The 21,872-nt window shown below is 42.7% G+C and overlaps 1 protein-coding gene across 1 annotated transcript in view; it reads right to left on the bottom strand.

Annotated features, from left to right (window-relative positions):
* Positions 1-12,682: 12,682 nt before the first annotated feature.
* The window catches only part of LOC124596435 (C-type mannose receptor 2-like), a 30,321-nt gene continuing 21,131 nt past the window's right edge, over positions 12,683-21,872 (bottom strand). Inside the window, exon 4 of the mRNA XM_047135570.1 lies at positions 12,683-12,990. Coding sequence (XP_046991526.1) covers positions 12,824-12,990 — 167 coding nt within the window. The 3' untranslated portion in view covers positions 12,683-12,823. The remainder of the gene's footprint in view (positions 12,991-21,872) is intronic.

Here is a 21,872-nt window from a genome sequence, read left to right as displayed (position 1 = left end):
GCGCCTTCAATAAGTAGTGCAACAGTTTTATTTCCTGGCCAATTTCGATCGAAAAAATGCGGAATTTTTTGTGGGCTATCTAAGACTGTTCCCGCTTCAGCACCAACAGTTCATGAAGGACGGTAGATGTCAGCGCTATGCTCGTCCTTCAAGTCTGCGTCTGTAACGAGACGCGTTCCAAGCAGAGAGCACTCATTAAGTTTCTTTTGGCGGAAAACTAGAGTACCGCAGATATCCATAGGCGCTTCCAGAATGTCTACGGAGACCTGGCAATGAACAAGACCACGGTGAGCGGTTAAGTGTCTGCCATAAACGCAACAAAGCCGCACAAACCTTTCAGATCTCCCGTGTGCCAGCCACCCGCACGCAGTCGTGACTCCTGCAGTGGTGGAACATGCGGACACTTTTATTTGACGTGATCGACAAATCAAAATCAAACACTTCGTTGCTCAACTGGGCGTCTCTATTGGTAGTGCTCACACACTCGTCCACCAACTGGAATACTCAAAGGTGTGTGTCAACTGGGTACCTCGCTGCCTCATAGAAGACCAGTACGTGCAACGAACAATCACCTGTGTGGAATTGCTTCAGCAGTACGATGCTGATTGGAACAATGGTTTGTTGAACATCGCCACAGGCGAGGAAACATTTCAAACCGGAAACAAAATGGCAATCCATGGAGTGGAACTGCACCACCTCACCTCTCGTCTGGAGAGGAAGCTCAATGGTGCATCCTCAGCTGCTAAAGTCATGACGATAGTTTTCTGGGACTTTCAGGGGATTATTCTGTTTGGTGCCCTCCATCATGGTGTAAGGATAAATTCAGAATTTCGGGGAACTGAAGAAATCACTTCAGCGTTTTCGTCGCCACAAAAATATAAACGAACCTCTGGCTCCCAGTGACAATGTAAAGCCTCACACGAATGTGCGTACCAGAGAGGAGCTCACAAAACTTCATTGGCTTGTTCTTCCTCATCCTGCCTACAGCCTGGACCTCGCTCCTTCCGACTACCATCTGTTTGGGACTAGTCAAGAATGCTCTGTGCGGGAATCTGTACTTGGATGATGGGGACGTGGTCATTGATGCAGAAAGACGTTGGTTGCGACGTCATCTAATAGAGTGCTCCCAATAACGTGGCGTAAGGCTGTCGCACTGAACATAAAGTATGTTGAAACCAGTTATTTGTAGCCAAAAGAGTCGGGAATAATATGGGGAATTGGAATCCTGAATAAAACCAACCAGCTTTCAGAAAAATGGGTTACATTTCTTCCTGAACACCCATCGTAACTTGGTGTTATTTGGAATGGGAAATATCTACACGCTATTGCTGAACTGTGCACGCTTTGAGATCCGTTTAGCACTCAGTGGCAAAAACGTTGAACGTAATTGTGTCTGCTCACTACTACTCCCACTCTACCCACGTCTCACTATGGCTAGAATGGAAGTCAGGATCTGTAGGTTAGTACAAACTGAAACTCCAGCTTAAATGAGTATTATGTACTGGCCACAGTAAAATGATGCAGGTTTGGCAATAGACTACAAGAAAAGACAGCAGGAGAATTCAGGTCATCATTTGAACAAATAAATCAATATTTTTATTTATTTTCGTAGGATTCCTTTACAATGTGGCCATTTGAGTTCAAAAAATGAAAGATGTTTTATCATCAAGTTTTCGGACGTAAGAAGCTAGGTCCACAAGCTTTTTAAGTCACTACAATTTGTATGTCTACTCAGTGGTAAGTCTACTCACTGATTTGTCAATAACACATAGTGTAAAGCACGTCTCAATTCCTAAGGTTTGCTGCGGTTTGAAGTTAACAACAATATTTCTTCTCTTCAAAATGGAATTCTTGGCCCCTAACACTAACACATATTTTTAAATATTCAATTTGTGACTTTAGTAGTCACTCGGCATCATCAGAATCTTGAAAGGGTTTTGAATTTGTAGATTACTAGATGTTACATGCCACATCCTTCATGGTTTAAGGTGGCGATGTTTGTTTGTTGAATTTCAGTCGATTGGAGGGACGAAAATATTGCCACTGTTTTGTGGAATGATGGTTAGCATGTTCTCACATATTTCCCGTGGCATGCAACTATCGATGCTATAACCTCTTGCAAAACTGTTTGCACGATGTAGGCCTTGTGCCATCTTTCATACATTTTGCAGCATGTATCAACGGAAAATAATGATAATTATTGTCATTTCTTTCTGTTTTCCGTCGCTCCGTAATTGCTTCAAAATTCGTACTGAAATCCAGGTATACATAAGAAGAAACAACCTCAGGGACATCATACACGTACTCGCAGATAAAGAAAAACGTCACCCAGAAGAAGGCAAAAGCACCAATACTCAGAAGCCAACCCAAGGTCCACAAACGCCTTATTCCGTTGATGTCTCTTATTAATTTCATGAATGCACCATCGTACCTTCTGATACTATGAAATGAAGCGCGTAGGAATCAGCGAGTGGATATCTGTGTAGAGGGACATTCTTAAAGTGCCCGACAAAGGTGAGTGGGTAGACCGAAGGTGTTGCCAAACGGCGGCACGGGGGTGTCTTGGGGCACACTTCGGGGAGGGGGAGAGGGGAGGGTTATTTAACTGCGTGTTCGTGTGGCAACTCCCACTTGCACGCGCCACAAGTGGGAGCGAAAGAAGGATGGATGAAACAGCGTAACCACCCTCTTATACTTAGGATCACGTTCAAATTGCGTCGAAACGTTCTGAACTGTTCCTAGTGGTTCCAACAAATATACCAGAGCAAAAATTGCGGCCACGCTAGAACGTGAAGAGATGAAATCTCATTCACTGGCGAAGAAGCCCTGCTAAGTCCTTTGAGAATGGTAGAATCGGTATATCAACAGTATCAATGGCTGTCAAGAACGTGGCTCTGTTTAAGATCGTAATGAATACTGTCATTTTCTACTATGAACTGTGTCGAAATGAAAACCCCGAGAGAAGTTTGGTTTCATTCATGGACTTTGTGACACTCGCTGAGAACTTTTCGAGGCCATTCTCAGTGGCGATGTTTCCGTAATATTACCATCTGCTGTAATAAAACCACGTGAATCCAACGCAGGGAATCGTGGTTCTGACCTCCGTCGAAGAAGCGTCAAAGAAGGCGTGAGACGTGGGTAAGGGATGGTGTGAGGACTTTCCCGCGGTTTGACACGCACACGGTACCGTTGGCCAAAATTTCAGTGCCAGCGTGACGCTTATTAACTGACCTTTTGCCAAACATGAAATTCTAAGTTCCGCCTCCCTTTATTTTCATATGTTGGCACCTTACTGTATCTGGGTGACATTGCAGGGGACGCGCTTTTGCCCCGTTCCAGAGGAACGTTGTAGGCAGCTTAGAGCTAAGTTTGGAACTTCTGCGTAGCTATGGTAGAAAATTATGCTGTTTCAAAACAAAAAAAGTCTCTAACTTTGTTGTACAGTTTATTTGCACCAATTATTTTCTGACGTATTTTTAAAAGTAATCATTAAAACTATCAGCTACGAATGAACTGTTTTTTACAATGCTCCCCTTTTCTTTAACAGAAATGATGACATTATCTATGGATTCTTTCCTTGTCTGTTATATTGATTTTACGCAGTTATCTCCTCTGTCAATTTCAGATTAGATGTGCATACTCCTGAATTCCTTACGACCTTTCTTAATATGTTACAGTACTGTAAATAGTAAGGAAGTATTTCTGGGTTAGTACTTGTTCTTCCTATTTTGTACAAGTGCTTTTTTCGTTATGAAGAGACACTGATACCTAGAGTGATCCGAGGATTCTTTAATGACTTGTCCTTATTACATTTAACTTTCATTTTAGGAAAACGTAATTAATTTTCACGTTACTTGTTTAAAAGTCTTTTCCTTTCACTATCCCCAGGGGTAAGGTTAGCTTACTAACGTTAACGGAAGCCGGTGGTATAATAGGGAGACAGGATACTGAATATCTCGCGCGGTGCCTATGCGCTGCAGCTTTAATAACTTTTGTAAATTTAGGCTTAGTTGAGGAGATCGTACCAACTCCTTACAGTTGCCAGGCGAATAGTCAAATGCCCACGGTCGATCGAGGCACTAAGAAGTCATTACATCTGATGTGGCTCAAAACAAAAGAAGTGTGCTAGCAGCAGGAGAATTTTAATTGACGAACCGTATAATGTCGCTTGGTGATCAACCTGCTGGAGGAGTATCGGAACTTAACTTTCCCGGTTCAAAATGGTTCAAGTGGCTCTGAGCACTATGGGACTCAATTTCTGAGTTCATTAGTCCCCTAGAACTTAGAACTAGTTAAACCTAACTAACCTAAGGACATCACACACATCCATGCCCGAGGCAGGATTCGAACCTGCGACCGTAGCGGTCTCGCGGTTCCAGACTGCAGCGCCTAGAACCGGACGGCCACTTCGGCCGGCAAACTTTCCCGGAAGAGAAACATTGATTTTTCGGATGAACCTTGAGTTCACGTAATCTGACACTTAGTAAATGCTGGCATGGCGAAAAGTATTATGGTCGTTACCACAAATGCCAACTCGTTAAACATACTCCCGCTTGTTTATTCAGGCACAAGGAGCGGATTTATCATTAGAGCAAGACTTTTTTGCAGCCTGAGAAGCCTGTTGATATTTTCACAGCTATTTGAATACTACCAGTTTTGAGAAGTGGGTCCTGGAGAATTCGCTCCCCAATCCAACCAAAGTAAGTATAACAATTGGTGACTGTAGTGGAGTGCAAGAAAACAAAGCAGACTCACTATATGTTGTCAAAATCTATACTATTTATCTGCTGCAAATTAACTGATGTGTCAGCACAGTATGAAATTCAGCTTTAACACAATGACAGAAGCTCAGCACAATAGGCTGTGATGTTGTAGGACTGGACCATGTGACACATCAAGCAATCACCATCGACAGTTGCACTGAACATTTATTTGGCACATTTAAACAAGACAATAACAAATAAGACTATCAACGTATTTTTAAAATTACCATTTAGGCGAGAGAAAGTTACTTCAGAATTTAAACATTCATAAACCATGGCACTTATGGCCTCTTACACATTTAGTGAAATGAATTAAAATTTATTTACTCAAAAAGTATGCTCAACCTCAAGAACAATTTAGTAAAATTTAACGAGGATTAGTTTCAAACTATTTAAACACGCAACAACAACTGGCCTGATAGTGACTTCTAAGAATTTATGAAACTACTCGTTTAAGATTAGACACGTGTCTCTGACACACTATCACTTCATATAGAAACATAACAGTAATGTTATTGCAATTCGCAGGAAAATATATCCAGGAAAATTTTATCCATGTATATCTATAGCAATTGGCCAGTTTAACTCCGTTGTGTGATATAAATACGATAACCAGCGGCATTTAGACAAGGACCAGCCAAACTGTTATCAATGACGGTTAACTCTCATAGTATTAATCTACAAACAAAAGGTATCAGCAGTCCAGGCCCTAGTAAATATTAATCATCACATCACATACAGCTCCCCTTTTAGATGTGCTCTTCCTGCTGCCTCGCACGGCGCATGTAATGTCCACCAGACTTGGCAAACGACATTACAGCTAGGCGTCCCAAAGCAAAATCCTCGCTACTTGCTAGAACTTCCCCTTCGCTCCCTGATCGGCCTGGTAGGTGAAGCCACCGTGTGCTCTGCACACACCACTGGACCGATGACCCATACTGGCGACAGGAATATCGCTGTTCGAGCCACACGGCTCAGTAACAATTTAGCAATAAGAAAAAATTCTAACTATTTGAGTTGAGTCAAATGTTCACAGGCTTGGAAAGGTGTATCGCCACTGTAGCGGCACCACCGTTTAAGATAGGGAAGTTAGATTTGATGCAATATTTCTGACAAGAGAACCTCCCCATCGCACCCCCCTCAGATTTAGTTATAAGTTGGCACAGTGGATAGGCCTTGAAAAACTGAACTCAGATCAATCGAGAAAACAGGAAGAAGTTGTGTGAAACTATGAAAAAATAAGCAAAGTATATAAACTGAGTTGTCCATGTGCAACATAAGGAACATCCAGGAGATTATGAGATAAGGAGCGTCGTGGTCCCGTGGTTAGAATGAGCAGATGCGGAAGGAGAGGTCCTTGGTTCAAGTCTTCCCTCGAGTGAAAATTTTAACTTTTTATTTTAGTAAAGTTATGATCTGTCCGTTCGTTCATTGACGTCTCTGTTGACTGTAATAAGTTTAGTGTCTGTGTTTTGCGACCGCACCACAAAACCGTGCGATTAGTAAACGAAAGGACGTGCCTCTCCAATGGGAACCGAAAACATTTTATCGCAAGGTCATAGGTCAACCGATTCCTCCACGGGAAAACACGTCTGATATATTCTATACGACACTGGTGACGGCATGTGCGTCACATGAGAGGAATATGTTGTCGACCCACCTAACTTGTACACTTGACGAATGGGTAAAAAGAATCTTTTACCTTGGCCGATTTAGATTTTCTTGTAGATGTGATAATCACTCCCAAAAAAGTGATGAAAACATAATAGTTTGTCACATAAACTGCAACAATTGAATGCAACAGTTTCACAGTCGCACAGTTTTCCCTGTGCTCTGTCATAACATATGTTTTTAACGTTTTCAAATTTTTCCGTGTGTAGACCGTCAAATCCTGCTTATGTCCAAGCAAATCTGAACATGTCCTGGAATTTTGGAGAGCGAAGTTGATTATGTGTGAGTGCCTGAACTTTGATAATTGTCTGAAAATAAAAAATTAAAATTTTCACTCGAGGGAGGACTTGAACGGACCTCACATTCCACAGTTGCTCACGCTAACCACGGAACCACGGCGCTTCAAAGCTTAGACTCTCCTCGATGTTGCATATCTTGCCCATGGACTACTCAGTTTGTGTATTTTGCTTATTTTTTTCATAGTTCCAAACAACTTCTTACTGTTTTCTCGATTGATCTGAGTTCAGTTTTTCAAGGCCTATCCACTGTGCCAACTTATAACTAAATCTGAGGGGGATGCGATGGGGAGGTTCCCTTGTGAGAGCACAAGTTACTCAGGCGCGGACCTGTTGACAGTAAGTTCCACTTACCAGCGGTTGCGAAGTAGAAGGAGGCCACAGGGCCATAGAACCTTCTGAAAAGAGTAAACGCAGAGGTTTGCATGGCGCAAGTTACAGGCAGAAGGGCCAACTCACCCAACCTAGGTGTTATGGGTACATGAATCGGAATGGCACGTTAGCAAAACAGAGGCGCACAACTGCATATAAATAGGTGCCAGTTTTCTAACGGGGGTGGATTCAAGTGTGGCAGCTCTCCTGGACGGCGGGGCGTGTCACACCACGGGCTACAAGCAACAGCAGATGGGGCGCCAGCGTGCCAGTCCACGGTGGGTCGCTGGTTCGACCCTCAGAGGCGCTTGTTGTTGCCTACGATCTTAACCACAATGTTGAAGAAGCACGCAGCGAGCTACCCTGGGGTTCCCAGCAGAGCGGCGCTGGGGCAATGGGGATGAAGGCCACTAAGTCGGCTACCGGCGCATCCTGACATCGTCAAAACATCGTGGCTGTACACGGCCAGCATGCCACAGTACGTTGCATGGATTGCTGAGGTAGCCTTCCGTGCCAAGCTGTTTTGCAGACAGTGAAGTGGCATCCTCGGCATCGTGGGACCCTGTGACACATGCAGGGGGAATGCCGCACTGTAGCTGGGAATAATAAAATACTTGAAGATCACAGCCGAGTTTTAATACGGTGCATCCTGACACTTTCCATCCACGTCCAACATTCCTCCACCGCACGCCAACCTCTACATTTGGCAGTGACAGCTATATTTGGTGTCAGAATGGCGGGCATCGTCTGTACAGTACAACATTCGAGCCCACCGCCATCATTACAGCAACAAAAATGTGGTGAGTGTTGACCAATTTTTCTTTTCGAGTGTTGGACGTTTCCTTTCTTTGCGTTGGCAGAGTAAGTGTTAGTGTGTTTGGAGCAGTAAGATTTTTTTCGTCGCATTTAATTACTTCTGTATTGAGTTGAGTATAACGTTTTATTTATCTCATCCTATTACATCATCGCATAAATCATAAGATGAGATACTGAGCTGTAGGAAGTCAGTTTATTTTTGCAGTTAAATATTTTGTTTCTGTGGGATTTTATAGGCTGAAATGGGACTAACTGGAAATGGAAGTAATACAATGGCAGAGTGAGGGACGTAAGGTGTGTCGGAACAAGAAGCAGTATGGATTTTGATGGAAAAGGCAGCACAATGGACAGTGGACAATACACAGTTGAGAAGTGAATTAACATCCATGAGTGAACAGGTAACCGCATCTGATCTGCGTTGTTGCGTAGGGTGCCGCAGCAGGAGATTGATCTAACTGCTGCAAGTTTGATTACTCAGTTTTCTGGCAAGGAATCTGAGGATGTGCGTTCATTTGTGGAGGACTTGGAAATTTCAGCTGTGATGGTTGTTCTGATGAACAGTTGGTACACGTAGCCAAGATTAGAATAACGGTTGAGGCGATGACGTACGTAAGGTGTTCTCAGGCCTTACGGAAGGAAGGACAGTTTAAGCAATTGAAGGAGGGTCTTTTACAAGAAACAGAATAGCGCTCGGTACTTCAGGGAGAGGTTGAGTACAATGACCAAGAGACAGGGGGAAACGGTAGAGAAATTTGCTGACAGAATAAGAGAAATTAACGAATATACTTACGAGTTAGGCCAGAGCGATGACGCGAATGGTGTTCTATTGCAGGAGGCCGAGCAAAGGGCACTTGATGTATTTTTGAGGGGGTTACCGGCGCACATGGCGAGGAAAGTGTGTGAAGGGACTCCGAAAGATTTGTATTGCGCCATTCAGCTAGCAATCCAATGTGAGGAAATAGATGTGGCAATGGTGCTTTGTAGACAAATAGTGTTTATAGCGGGTATAAAATGTTATAATTGTGGCCGTACGTGACATGTGTAGAGGCAATGTACCCAGTCACCGAGGAATAGAGGAAGGGGTGGAAATCAGCAGCATGGAAGATGGAGAAGTGGAGTTAGTAGAGGTGGACAATCTTAAACGGTGGAGGGGGCCAAAGACCCATCTAAGGGAGATCGCATTTAATTTCAGTGCTACAAATACATATGCAGAGGGGTAATGTTGAGTGGTAGGATCCATAGGAACTAAAAAGTCTAAGATTTTGTCTAAGTCGGAGAGGCGACTATGTAGAGAAGTATCTGGAAAGTGTACCTAACTCTTGCAAATAAAATGTTTCTGTTTTTCACTGTGGTTTCCATTTAGCGACCGATCGTAACGTACTTTATGGACAACCCTCGTATAACAGACAACGTTCGGTTTAAGTAGCTTATATTACTGTATTGCTGTCGTATCCTGAATATATTCGTCCTTTTTTCTTTCGTCGATCAAGTATTTCTTCTAATATCCAGTGTTTCTTTGCTGCTATCTTCCTTGAATCTATATTTGTCCAACTTCGGTGACTGCCCGTTTTGGATATGTCAGCTGAACTACCTATTATGATATTCGCTACCGTAATATCTACAGCCATACAGAACGTTAGGTCATCACATCATTCTTTAGTACTTCATTGTCTCATTTCTTTCGGAACTGATTCTTCTGTACTGTTCTCTTAAACTTCACTCTATTCTTCACCACTACTAAATTCTTCTATAGGCTTGTATACCAGAACTGTTGCTGTTGAGGCTGGTTTTCTGTCCATTCTGATGAAAATAATCCGCTCACTGAAATGCTGACAGTGACTCACTGTCTTCCAAACTTCCTACTCATGTCGAATCCTGTTGCCGTTACTCCATTTGCTGCTACTGTTTTTTATTACCCCATACTCGTCTGATCAGAAATCTCTTCTATCTTCCCACCATTTCACTTCACTGGTTCGATAAAAACGGAATCCTTACCGGATCGCTCTGTTGCCCGCCCTCTGTCTGTCTGTCAGTCTGTATGTCCGACTCTTCGAAACCCTCATGCTCAGGAACGGTTTGATGTATCAAGCTCAAATTTATCTCACATATTAAAGTCCATGTTCCGTTTTTGATGTAAAAAGATCTAGCTTCTAACTCAGTGCAATCTATACGGCCATTTACGTAACATACACTACTGGCCATTAAAATTGCTACACCAAGAAGGTGACATGCTACACACGCGAAATTTAACCGACAGAAAGAAAATCCTGTGATATGCAAATGATAAGCGTTTCAGAGCATTCACAAAAAGTTGACGCCGGTGGCAACACCTACCACGTGCTGACATGAGGAAAGTTTCCAAGCGATTTCTCATACACAAACAGCAGTCGACCGGCGTTGCCTGGTAAAACGTTGTGATGCCTCGTGTAACGAGGAGAAATGAGTACCATCACGTTTCCGACTTTGATGAACAACGCATTGTAGCCTATCGCGATTGCGGTTTATCGTATCGCGACATTACTGCTCGCGTTGGTCGAGATCCAATAACTGTTAGCAGAATATGGAATCGGTGGGTTCAGGAGAGTAATACGGCACGTCATGCTGGATCCCAACAGCCTCGTATCACTAGCAATAGCGATGACAGGCATCTTATCCGCATGGCTGCAATGGATCGTGCAGCCACGTCTCGATCCCTGAGTCAACAGATGGGGACGTTTGCAAGACAACAACCATCTGCACGAACAGTTCGACGACGTTTGCAGCAGCATGGACTATCAGCTCGGAGACCATGTCTGCAGTTACCCTTGACGCTGCTTCACAGACAGGAGCGCCTGCGATGGTGTACTCAACGTTGAACTTGGGAGCACGAATGGCAAAACGTCATTTTTACAGATGAATCCAGGTTCTGTTTACAGCATCATGATGGTCGAATCCGTGTTTGGCGACATCGCGGTGAACACACACTGGAAGAGCGTATCGTCATCGCCATACTGGCGTATAACCCGGCGTGATGCTATGGGGTGCCATTGGTTACACGTCTCGGTCACCTCTTGTTCGCATTGACGGCACTCTGAACAGTGGAAGCTACATTCAGATGTGTTACGACCCCTGGCTCTACCCTTCATTCGATCCCTGTGAAACCCTACATTTCAGCAGGATAATGCACGACCGCATGTTGCAGGTCCTGTACGAGCCTTTCTGGATATGTTCGACTGCTGCCCTGGCGAGCACATTCTCCAGATCTCTCACCAATTGAAAACGTCTGGTCAATGGTGGCCGGGTAACTGGCTCGTCACAATACGCAGGTCACTACTCTTGATGAACTGTGGTATAGCGTTGAAGCTGCATGGGCAGCTGTACCTGTACACGCCATCCAAGCTCTGTTTGGCTCAATGTCCAGGCGTATCGAGGCCGTTATTACGGCCAGAGGTGGTTGTTCTGGGAACTGATTACTCAGGATCTATGCACCCAAATTGCGTGAAAATGTAATCACACGTCAGTTCTAGCATAATATATTTGTCCAGTGAATACCCGCTTATCATCTGCAATTCTTCTTCTTGTAGCAATTTTAATGGCCAGTAGCGGATTTTGTCATTCCCCAACTCAGACTTCAAAACGTGCTGGCCATTGTGGCCGAACAGTTCTAGGCGCTTCAGTCTGGAACCGCGCGACCGCTCCGCTCGTAGGCTTGAATCCTGCATCGGGCGTGGATGTGACGTCCTTAGGTTAGTTAAGTGTAAGTAGTTCTAGGTGACTGATGACCTCATATGTTAAGTCCCATAGTGCTCAGAGCCATTTGAACCATCAAAACGTGCAGGTTAATACCCGTTGACATAGAGTCATGAAATTTTCCAAGAAGCATAGTTTCACAATATAACCAAAAGGGAAAAATCCGAACTTGGCTAATTTGTAACTATATCATACGAAAAAAATTGTTTTCATTTGTTACCAGAGTGTCTTTCTGTCCCACTGTGTGTTAAGACACCATTTTTCAGGGATGGCAGACACATATCAAGTTGAAAGCTATGTCACATACTAAGGTTCACAGCCCTTGGGGGTATGACAAACGTTAGCGTGTAAGTCAGTGCAGTGGAAAGACACGGCCGTTTATGTCACATATGCTGATACTCGCAAACTCTCTCATTAAAGCCTTAGGGTCTTTCCCTTGATGTCGTATCATGAAATTTGGCAACAGTTAAATTCAAATACTGGGACTGATATCTTGCCAGTACCATTGTCTACAAAAGGCACAAATCGTCGAGATCCTCGATTCTCAGGATGGATGAACTGTCCATATACAAAATTAAGAGTGTATGGAACCCCGAGTGGGCGAGTGCTACTCGCACCTGATCAATTTTTATTTCAGTTACAGGCCCCGCGGTTTGTGGATACTCCAGATTTTTATTTAATGCAGTGGTTTCCGGTGTCTTTTCCATCCTTATGCGGTTGATCATCGCTGATTCTTCCGACAGTTTCCCTCAATTAACCGGCACCAAAGAAACGATTACCTCCCAGCCTCGAATACACACAGTCCACGCAGAGCTACTAGCGACTGCGGCAGAGCTGTTAGTGACGGGAGCAGCGCATAATGACTGTATAGTGTGTATGAGCTTCCAATGGAACGATTACGTTGCTCACCACAGTACCAAAGCACACTACGAGAGGAGCTAAAACTAAATGATACAACGACTTCGTAAAGTAGTTAAGAATAAACTGAGAGTTGCTACGCCCTACTGAGAAACATTTATTCACATTACGGCTGTACAAAAGTGTTCAGTCTTCCATTCGGCTTCATTGGTATACTGAGATCTAGGGCAGTCCATACTTTCCATTGCCTTATTTTTGATATGCGGTAAGGGTAGAGAGCTGCCCCCTCAGACACCGTTTTCCGGGAACCACAACTGATTACATGGGCGCTATCTCGCAGATGAAAGGCAGTTCCAGGTCGCAGCGCACGTCCTTGTAGAAGCCCCTGCCGGACACAGCCAGGCAGTTTTCGGGGTTCCCACCGTCGTAGTTGTTTGGCTCGCCAGGATTCCACACTCGGTACTCCATGTCTCTTAGGTGCCTGCCTGTCAAAAGAAAACGGGTGACTGAGGCAAGGAATGTGTTCGGTTACTACACAAACGTAACTGTATTATAAGTACCCTGCGAATGATGTAGAGATCATCTGACATATCATGAATATTTAATATTTTCTCTGTTAGTTGTCACACCCAGGCTACACACACATACAAACGCACGCGCAAACACACACACACACACACAAAAAAAAGCACGCAGGCACAAACACAAACACACACACACACACACACACACACACACACACACACACACAATAAGGGAAGAAGAGAGAGAGGCATCAGCAGACAAAACTTGTAGCAGAGAAGGTTGAGAAAATTATTTAACGTATTAGAATGAAAGTACGTGAAACATCAGAGAGGTCATAATAGTAAAAGAAGTATGGAAAAATAGTTTTTAGTAGTTACAAGGAATTTAACAGTTCTGAGTAGCAAACAGTACACCGATTTACAATAGCTTTAGCTGAAGTATGGGTAGCATCGGCACGCATTAGGGTTCCGTGCCTCAATCTGTGAAAACGGGACCCGTACACGATCACTTTGTTGCCCATCTGTGTGCCTGCTTGTCTGCCTGTCCTATTGTTAAGAGCCTTTTGTCTCAGGAACGGGTGGATGTATCAACTTCAAATTTGTCACATATTAAGATATGGCAATGCAATAAAAAATACAGCCATTTATGTCAGATACTTTGATACTCTAAAATTTACTCATGAAAACCTGTAGGGGGATTTCCGTTGACCTAGAATTATCAAATTTGGCAAGAAGTAGGATATCGCAGTGCAGATTAAGGAAAAATTCCAAAAATTGTTAGCTTCCAATTATACAACACGAAAAAATATTTTTTGTCATTTTTCATCCATCTGTCTCTTTGTCCGTTCGCCTATTATGGCCCGTTTTTCTCTTGAACAGACTGGCGTATCAAGTTCAAAGTTGTGTCACTTACCGAAGTCTTTGATAGCTTAGTGGTGTAAAACGTTTAATTATCAAAGTCGGTTCAGTCAAAATATTCGGCCATTTATGTCACATATATCGAAACTCGCAAACCTAATCCACAAAATCTATACGATACGTCCCGTTGACCTGGAATCACAAAATTTAGCAAGAAGTAGTGTTTCACAGTATAGATAAAGGAAAAAATTCCGACAGTTTTTGATTTGTAATTGTATATTGTGTTGTCATTTTTTATCTCTCTGTATGCTGGTCTGTCCGTCTGCTAAGACCCCTTTTTCTCGTAAAGAGTTTGGCGTATGAAATTCAAATTTATTTCGCTTACTAAGGTATATGTTCCCTTGGCGGTGTAAAATATTTACGATTCTAAGTCATCGCAATCAGAAGATTCAGCCACTTATGTCACATATTTTGATACTCGCTAACTTACTCAACAAAACCTATTGGCACTTCCCGTTGACGAAGACTCATTAAGTTTGGCAGAAAGCAAGGGTTCACATTACAACTAACGTAAAAAAACTGAAAATTATTAAATTCAAATTATATCACATAAGAAACAACTTTTTGCCATTAGAACATACGCGTGCATTCATCAACCGTCAAAAGCATAACAGACGCACTTACTGCATACAAACACGTTTTAGCAAGTAAGTAGAACACACTTTTTAATATATATATATAAAGTCATATGAAAACTGAAACAACTGTATACACAGCTATTTAGCTCATACATTTACTTGTGCCTTGTGCCACTCACAACAGAGCGCATCATTGGCACTAGCGGCGCCGTGACTCCATTGATGTGCTCTGGTGTGAATGGCATAAGACAAATGTATGTGGTGAATAACTGTGTAAAGTTTTTTTGAGCATGGCTGCTTGGTTCAGTGACCGTTTATAAATTAAAATTGAGACAAATGAGCCCTTGGTCACAATTTTTTAATCTTATTAACCAGGTTTTAAGACTTCTAAGAGTGCCTTCATCAGAATTTAGACATTTAAAGTGGTCAATGACATAATTACAAATTTATGGGCAAAAAAATTTCTTATATATAAAAAGTGGAAATACTGACCAACAATACAAGACAGAGAAAGTCATTTCCCCATAAATTTGTAATTATGTTACAGACCACTTTAAATGTCTAAATTCTGATGAAGGCACTCTTAGAAGTGTTGAAACCTGGTTAATAAGACAAAAAATTGTGACCAAAGGTTCATGTGTTTCACTTTTAACTGTGTAAAAAGTTGTTTTAGTTTTAACATTCCGATGCATCACTTGGTTGCTTGATTTGTGTGTGTGTGTGTGTGTGTGTGTGTGTGTGTGTGTGTGTGTGTGTGTGTGTCGGGGAGAGGGGGGGGGGGGGACCAAACAACGAAATCATCGGAATCGGACCCATGCGTCAATTCTTTACGCATCAGTTCTCGAATCTGTTACATACCTTCCAATTCATGAAAAAGTATACTTTTACTACTACTTCAAGATCTGAAGATGGTAACACTGATTGCCGAAACCGGTTAACGAGAAGAACGGTTATTATTAGCGATCTCGGCAAAGAAGTTCAGCTTCTCTAATCCTAGTTGTTTACTTGAATCGACTGAAGTGGTATATCTGTGGGCTACTGGCCGACTATCTGTGTACTTGTATATGGCCAGTTTGAGGGTGATCTACAATGTATGCGAAATGAAGGAAACTCCCCAAGCCATGATCTCTCACAAGGCATTTTATTGGGTGACCGGTTTCGACAAAGCTATGCTATCATCATCTGATCTTAGGCTATAAATTTTTTACAACATGTTCTCCATCAGCGTTTCAAGTAGCTTCACACTGAGTATACACTTCCCACGACCATGAAGATCACTGTACATCGGCATGTCAAATGTAAAATTAGTATGTGTCATCGTAACGTAACTATACTGCGCCGATTACAAGTGTTCATGCCCACCATCAATTGGCAACTTATACAGACATACACACTCACTCATAAAGAGTGAGTTAGGAGGAAATGTACAGTCTTTGAGATGTGATATTATTAGTGATTCTGAACAACAAACTTGATATGGACATCTGCTCTACTGCGAATGGTTTCCGAGATAGAACACGTTTAATAGCTCTTTTGTACGTTTTTCTTTAATAACTCGATAACCACACACTCCAACGAAAACGTGTCTCAGTACATAATTAAACTAAATTAAATTTGCTACAAGGAAGGTCCTGTTTGTTTTTGTCTAGGACTAACAGCTTGCGCGGAGAGATCACGAGAATATTGAAAATCTCGTGCGACGCTCGTGCGCAGTAGCTTAGGTACTTTTTGATGGGCAGTTTGAGATAGTTTCCCGACTTGATAGACAACAAGTGTACTGCATCAAAATGTGCGTCTCAACTTCATCAGTATTACTGTGGTACATTGTAAACAATGACAATAAATAACCCAGAAAATAAATAGAAATGTACATTAAAAGTGTTCTATCTCGGAAACCATTCGGAATACCAAGTGGTCATTTGTTTCACTTTTATTATACTGCACCGATTACAAGTGAATCCCAATCATTGTGGAAGCTGATTCACAGGCTGTCATGCTTTCGTATGAATCAGTTGCACATGACTGGGATTCACGATATCCAGTTTTATGGAGCTATACAATAAGCTTGTTGATTCGAAAAAAGCGTATGGTGCTTGAAGATGGCAAAACGAATTGCCGAAACTGGTTGCTTTCGAAATAAAATACAAGATCTAAAAGTGTACGGCTGTTGGTAATGTTTATTGGATTGAAAAATATTACAACTTATTTCAAACTTTTCAGTAATGCCCCTAACTTTTTCATGGATTCTGAATGGGGACATCTCACTTTCTGGTTCTTTGCACCCTGTAGCTTTCCCCATACATTTTATGACACGGGCAACTTTCTTTTCACCTATAATACGTTCGACGAGCCTGAGATGAGAAGCAACGTGGTAAACATTTGAGATGGTTCTCAATTCCTTCTGCGTTCAGAGTCGCACATTTTGCCATACGAATTTCCTGATACGTGAATAGACAAAGGCCACAAACATTAAAACCATCATCTACACAGTCTTTCAAATCGTTTTTCAAAGTCTTTCGCAATTGCAAAATTTTATTTACGAATGGCAGTAACGTTCATTTCCCGTTTATAACTGTCAACTGCCTTCCTTCAAGCCATTTTATGTAAGTGAGTGGCAGAAACATCTATTGGCTTTGTAATATGTGCTGAGCTCACTAGACGGCACACTCCACTATTGAGAAACTTTCAAAGTGAGATGAGAGACATGTCCATAAAAAATTGGTAGGAGGACCTGTTTATATGTTAGCCATGGTATCAACAGGTTTGCAGTGAATTCATTCAGACCAAGATTTACCTGCTCACCATTCGTTCAGTAGAAGATTTATTGAGTTATTTGGCAGTCTGTAATATTTAAAAATGATCAAAGGGTGAAGGATCTGCCTGTAACATTGACCGTCATTATTTTCACACAGTCCCAATTTTATAGACATCTCTTTCCGAGAAAGATGCAACCTTAGAAGAAAGCAAAAATGAATTTTCACCTGCGTTAAATATTCGTTGTGAATTAGAAAATAAAAACTCTTTTCAAATTACTGTCTTTCAAAAATTTCTCTATTTCTTTAAACTTTAAAACAGTTATTCCTTCAGTAACATTGAATTTTGATGGAGCGATTGTCTCTGAAATGTCTCTGGAATGGAAACAATGGGTTTGTTTGTGAAAAAAAAAACCTTTGTGCTGGAAGTAACGATTTACTTTTATGTATACACTGATGGTTAAAAGTCGCAACACCAAAAAATTATTAATGTAGTGCAATGAAATTTCGGTGTTACATTTTTTCAGGTAACATATTTTAATGGTTAATGTTACAAGATCAGAGGTTAATGTAAGCGCGAGATGGGCCATTGCAAATGTGAAATGCTGATAACATTAATAACCGGTGTTACCACCAGAAAGCTGAATGCAAGCATGCAAACGCGCATGCATTGTATTGTACAGACGACGGATGTCAGTTTGCGACTGGAGCTCCATGCCTGTGGCACTTAGTCGGTCAGTACAGGGATGGTTATTGTTGTTTGTGAATGACGCTGGATTTGCCGTTCGATGATGTCCCATATGTGCTTGACTGGGGATGTATCTGGTGTCAAGTAGACCACGATAACAAGTCGACCGGTTGTAGAGCGTGTTGGGTTACAACAGTTGTATCTGGACGAGCGTTATCCTATTGGAAAACATCCCCAGGAACTCTGTTCGTGAAGGGCAACACAACAGGTCAGATACAATTTTGTAGTCAAGTGGGTGCGATAACCACAAGATTGCTTCTGCATTGCTTCTGCTGTCGTACAAAACCACATCCCAGATATTAATTCCAAGTGTAAGTCCACTGTGTTTTGCACACAGTGTATTGTTTGCAGACCCTAAACTGGCCTGTTTTTGTAATCAATACACGAGCATCACTGGCACCGAGACAGAACCAGCTTTCTTCAGAAAACATAACAGACCTCCACCCTGGCCTCCAGTGTGCTCTCCTTTGACACCACTCAAGTCGCAAACGGCGATGGTTTGGCGTCCGTGGAATGCAGGTTACAGGGTGTCTGTCTTTGGGCTATCTTCGAAGTAACCGATTTGTAACATAGCTTTGAGTCACTATGCTGCCAACTGCTGCTCAAACTGCTGCTGCAGATGCAGTACGATGCACCAGATCCATACGCCCAACATGATGGTATTCCCTCTCGGTAGTGCAGTTGGCCGTCCTGAGCCCGGTCTTCTTGCGACCGTATGTTTATGTAAAAAGCGATGTCAGCAGACATGTACAGTGGTAGGAATGTAACAACGTTGCTGCCAAGTCTTTTTGCAATATCGCAGAAGGAACATACAGCTCCTCGTATTCCTATGACATGACCTCGTTCAAACTCAGTGGGGTGTTGATAAGGGCTTCTTTGTCGCTCCAAAGGCATTTTGGGTAACATCAACTCAGCACGTCCAATCTCGTAGGTAAGTAACACTCACAACTGTTAAGGCGTGTACTTAAAGGGTACCCGATTTGCTTCCTCACAGTGGTGTGAATACAGCCACTTTGAAAAGACTGGCAGAAAATTTGAGATGTAAATACACTCCTACCAACTTTGTCTCATAACTCATTCTTGGTGCTGCCACTTTTCTTCCGTCAGTGTATTTTATCACGGTCTGATGTCAACAACTGGTCTACAGAGTGCATTAGAGACCACACACACAACAGACGAAAGTCCGCAATAGCGACACACATGCACAAAACACAACACCATTTGAAAAAGTAGACCAAAATATCAGATTACTCCATTGACTAAATAAAGAGCATAATTTGGAGTTTTGGAGCGGACGAGGTTCTCTCTCGATACGGGTGGTTAGTTGAAATGGTAAAGTCTTGCATGCGAGACGAAGGCGGAGCTCACCATCCGTAGCATCGTCGACAGGACAGACTGTAAGCGTTTGCAGCTCTGGTTACTTTGCAAAAGAACAATGGTAGTTTTCAGCTACAGTACTGATTGTTGCTAGGCCTATCTTCCTGTGTCTGCCCTGCACTCTTTTAAACTGACGCCCTTTCTGTAGTTTCCCGAGAACCTCCAACCTAAGAAACTGCCCAAGACTCCCCCGCACGGCCGCCGCTACACATGTAGCCGAATCCTGTGTGTAGTGGCCGCCCGACCGAAGGGAAACTCTAAAGCCCACCTCGTTATGGCGCAAGTCAAAGAATGTGCAGCCTACACGGTCGCAGAACCGTCTGAGCCCATGGTTCATATCCTCCACTCGGAACGCTACATGATTACTAAAAGGAAAAAAAAAAGGTTCCAATATGTGAATTCCTAAGGGACCAAACTGCTGAGGTCATCAGTCCATAGTCTTAAACGCTACTTAAACTAACTTACGCCAGGAACAACACACACGCATGCCCTAGGGAGGACTCGAACCTCCGGCGGGAGGGGGCGCGCAGTCCGCGACATTGCGGCCTACTTAAAGGAATCCACAAAATTTTCGTTACAGAATAATCTCACAGATCTAAAGACTGAAAATTCGAGAAAATACTCAGGCATTACACTTACGAAAACGTTAGATTGGTGTGATCTCATACATAGTGTTATGGGGAAAGCAAACAAAATATTGGCATTTATTTGCAGAACACTTCGAAAATGCAACAGGTCTACTAACGATACTGCTTACGCTACGGTTGTCGCCCTCTTCTGGAGTACTGCTGTGCGTTGTGCAAACTGCATAAGATGGGATTGACGGAGCACATCGAGAAAGGTCAAAGAGCGGCTGCTCGTTCCATATTATAACGAAATAAAAAGAGAGTGTCGAGGATATCATACACGAATTGGGGCGACAATCACTAAAACAGCGTCTTTCATTGCGGCTGGATCTTCTCATGAAGTTTCAGTCACTTTTTTTCCCCTCGAGGTGTGAAAATATATTTTTGGCGCCTACCTTCATAGGGAGAAATGATCATCATAATAAAATTACAGAAATCAGAGCTCGCATGGAAAGGTTTGTGCGTTAGTTTGTCCCATGCGCTGTTTGACAGTGGAACGGTAGAGAAAAAGCTTGATGGTGGTTCGAGGAACCCAATGTGAGGCACTTAACTGTGTATTGCTGAGTAATCATTGACACTAGATGTATGTAGATTATAAATAAATACATACTGTACAAAAGTGTATCATACTCTGTAGAAGACCTATGGCATTATCTCTGTTGACTACATCTAAAGAATATCAGTGTAACTGTTTGTTTACGTAAGTTTGCTGTTTCGATGTACATTGTGCACAGATAATTGTGTGTGGTGTTTAATATGTGTCAATCTCTGCACAAATGGACCCAAGAAAGCTGTAAGTAAAAGCGCTTCAAGATTTCACGGTAACTAAATATAAAGATTGACAATCAGCTACAATCTGCGAGTTTTTATTCATTACAGTAAAGACAACAGAATGATGAGGATCATAACTCTTCAAAAAATTCCGGAAAATGGCATTGTACACAGACGAAACACAACTGTAAATTATTTCCTGAAATGCTTCCTGTAAAGTATTAATACTCAAGTGCCGCCGTGATTAAAGCATACCGCGCATGGAAAAATGGCGCTGTCGAAAACCAGCGCTTGGGAAATCGTGGAGCACCACGTCCCATAGACGACAGGGATGTCTAGGGGCGAATAGACACCCAACTCTTGAGCAACTGACCGCCCACACGAACCAAGGGGCTATGTCTGTTGTTCATCGCCGACGAAGGCTCGAATTTGCACGCTAACACTGCCACTGAACGTCCACTAAGTGGCGACAGGTGGCCTTTTCAGATGAATCACGTTTTATGCTCCATCGGACACATGGCCGCTGGCGAGTACGGTGTGGCGTGTTTTCGTGGCATTTCCTGGTTACCTCGGTATTCCAGAAAGCACCATGGATCAACACAAGTATGCACCCATTCTTGGGGACCATGTCCACAACTAAAAGCAGTTTACTTTTCCTCGGCACAATATTTATCAGCAGCAGAATTGCAGCGTATCATGCGTCACAGTATGTTGTGCTCCCCTGGCATCAAACTCCACGGATTTAAACCTAATCGAGAAGCTGTGGGACCACATCGATCGCGCTGTACGTGCCATGAATCCTCAGCCGAGAAACTTAGCGCTGTTGTGCGCGTCACGTGAGTGGGCATGGTTCCACATTCCTGCCAGCACCTCATGGAATATCTTCCTGCACATATCGCAGAGGCCCCCTCTACAAAACGTGGTTAATCAGACTTCTCACAGGTTGCAACATTAATGTGACTGGGCAGTGTATAAAAGAAACGCAAATCCCATTGAAACATTCAGATGACACGTTGAGTTACCCACAGAAAATGTTACCAGGTTCTACAGGATTCTCAGACTTTGGATTTAA

Source organism: Schistocerca americana, chromosome 2 (assembly GCF_021461395.2).
Source record: "Schistocerca americana isolate TAMUIC-IGC-003095 chromosome 2, iqSchAmer2.1, whole genome shotgun sequence".
Taxonomy (NCBI): Eukaryota; Metazoa; Arthropoda; class Insecta; order Orthoptera; family Acrididae; genus Schistocerca; species Schistocerca americana.
This window is presented reverse-complemented; position numbering and strand designations above follow the sequence as displayed.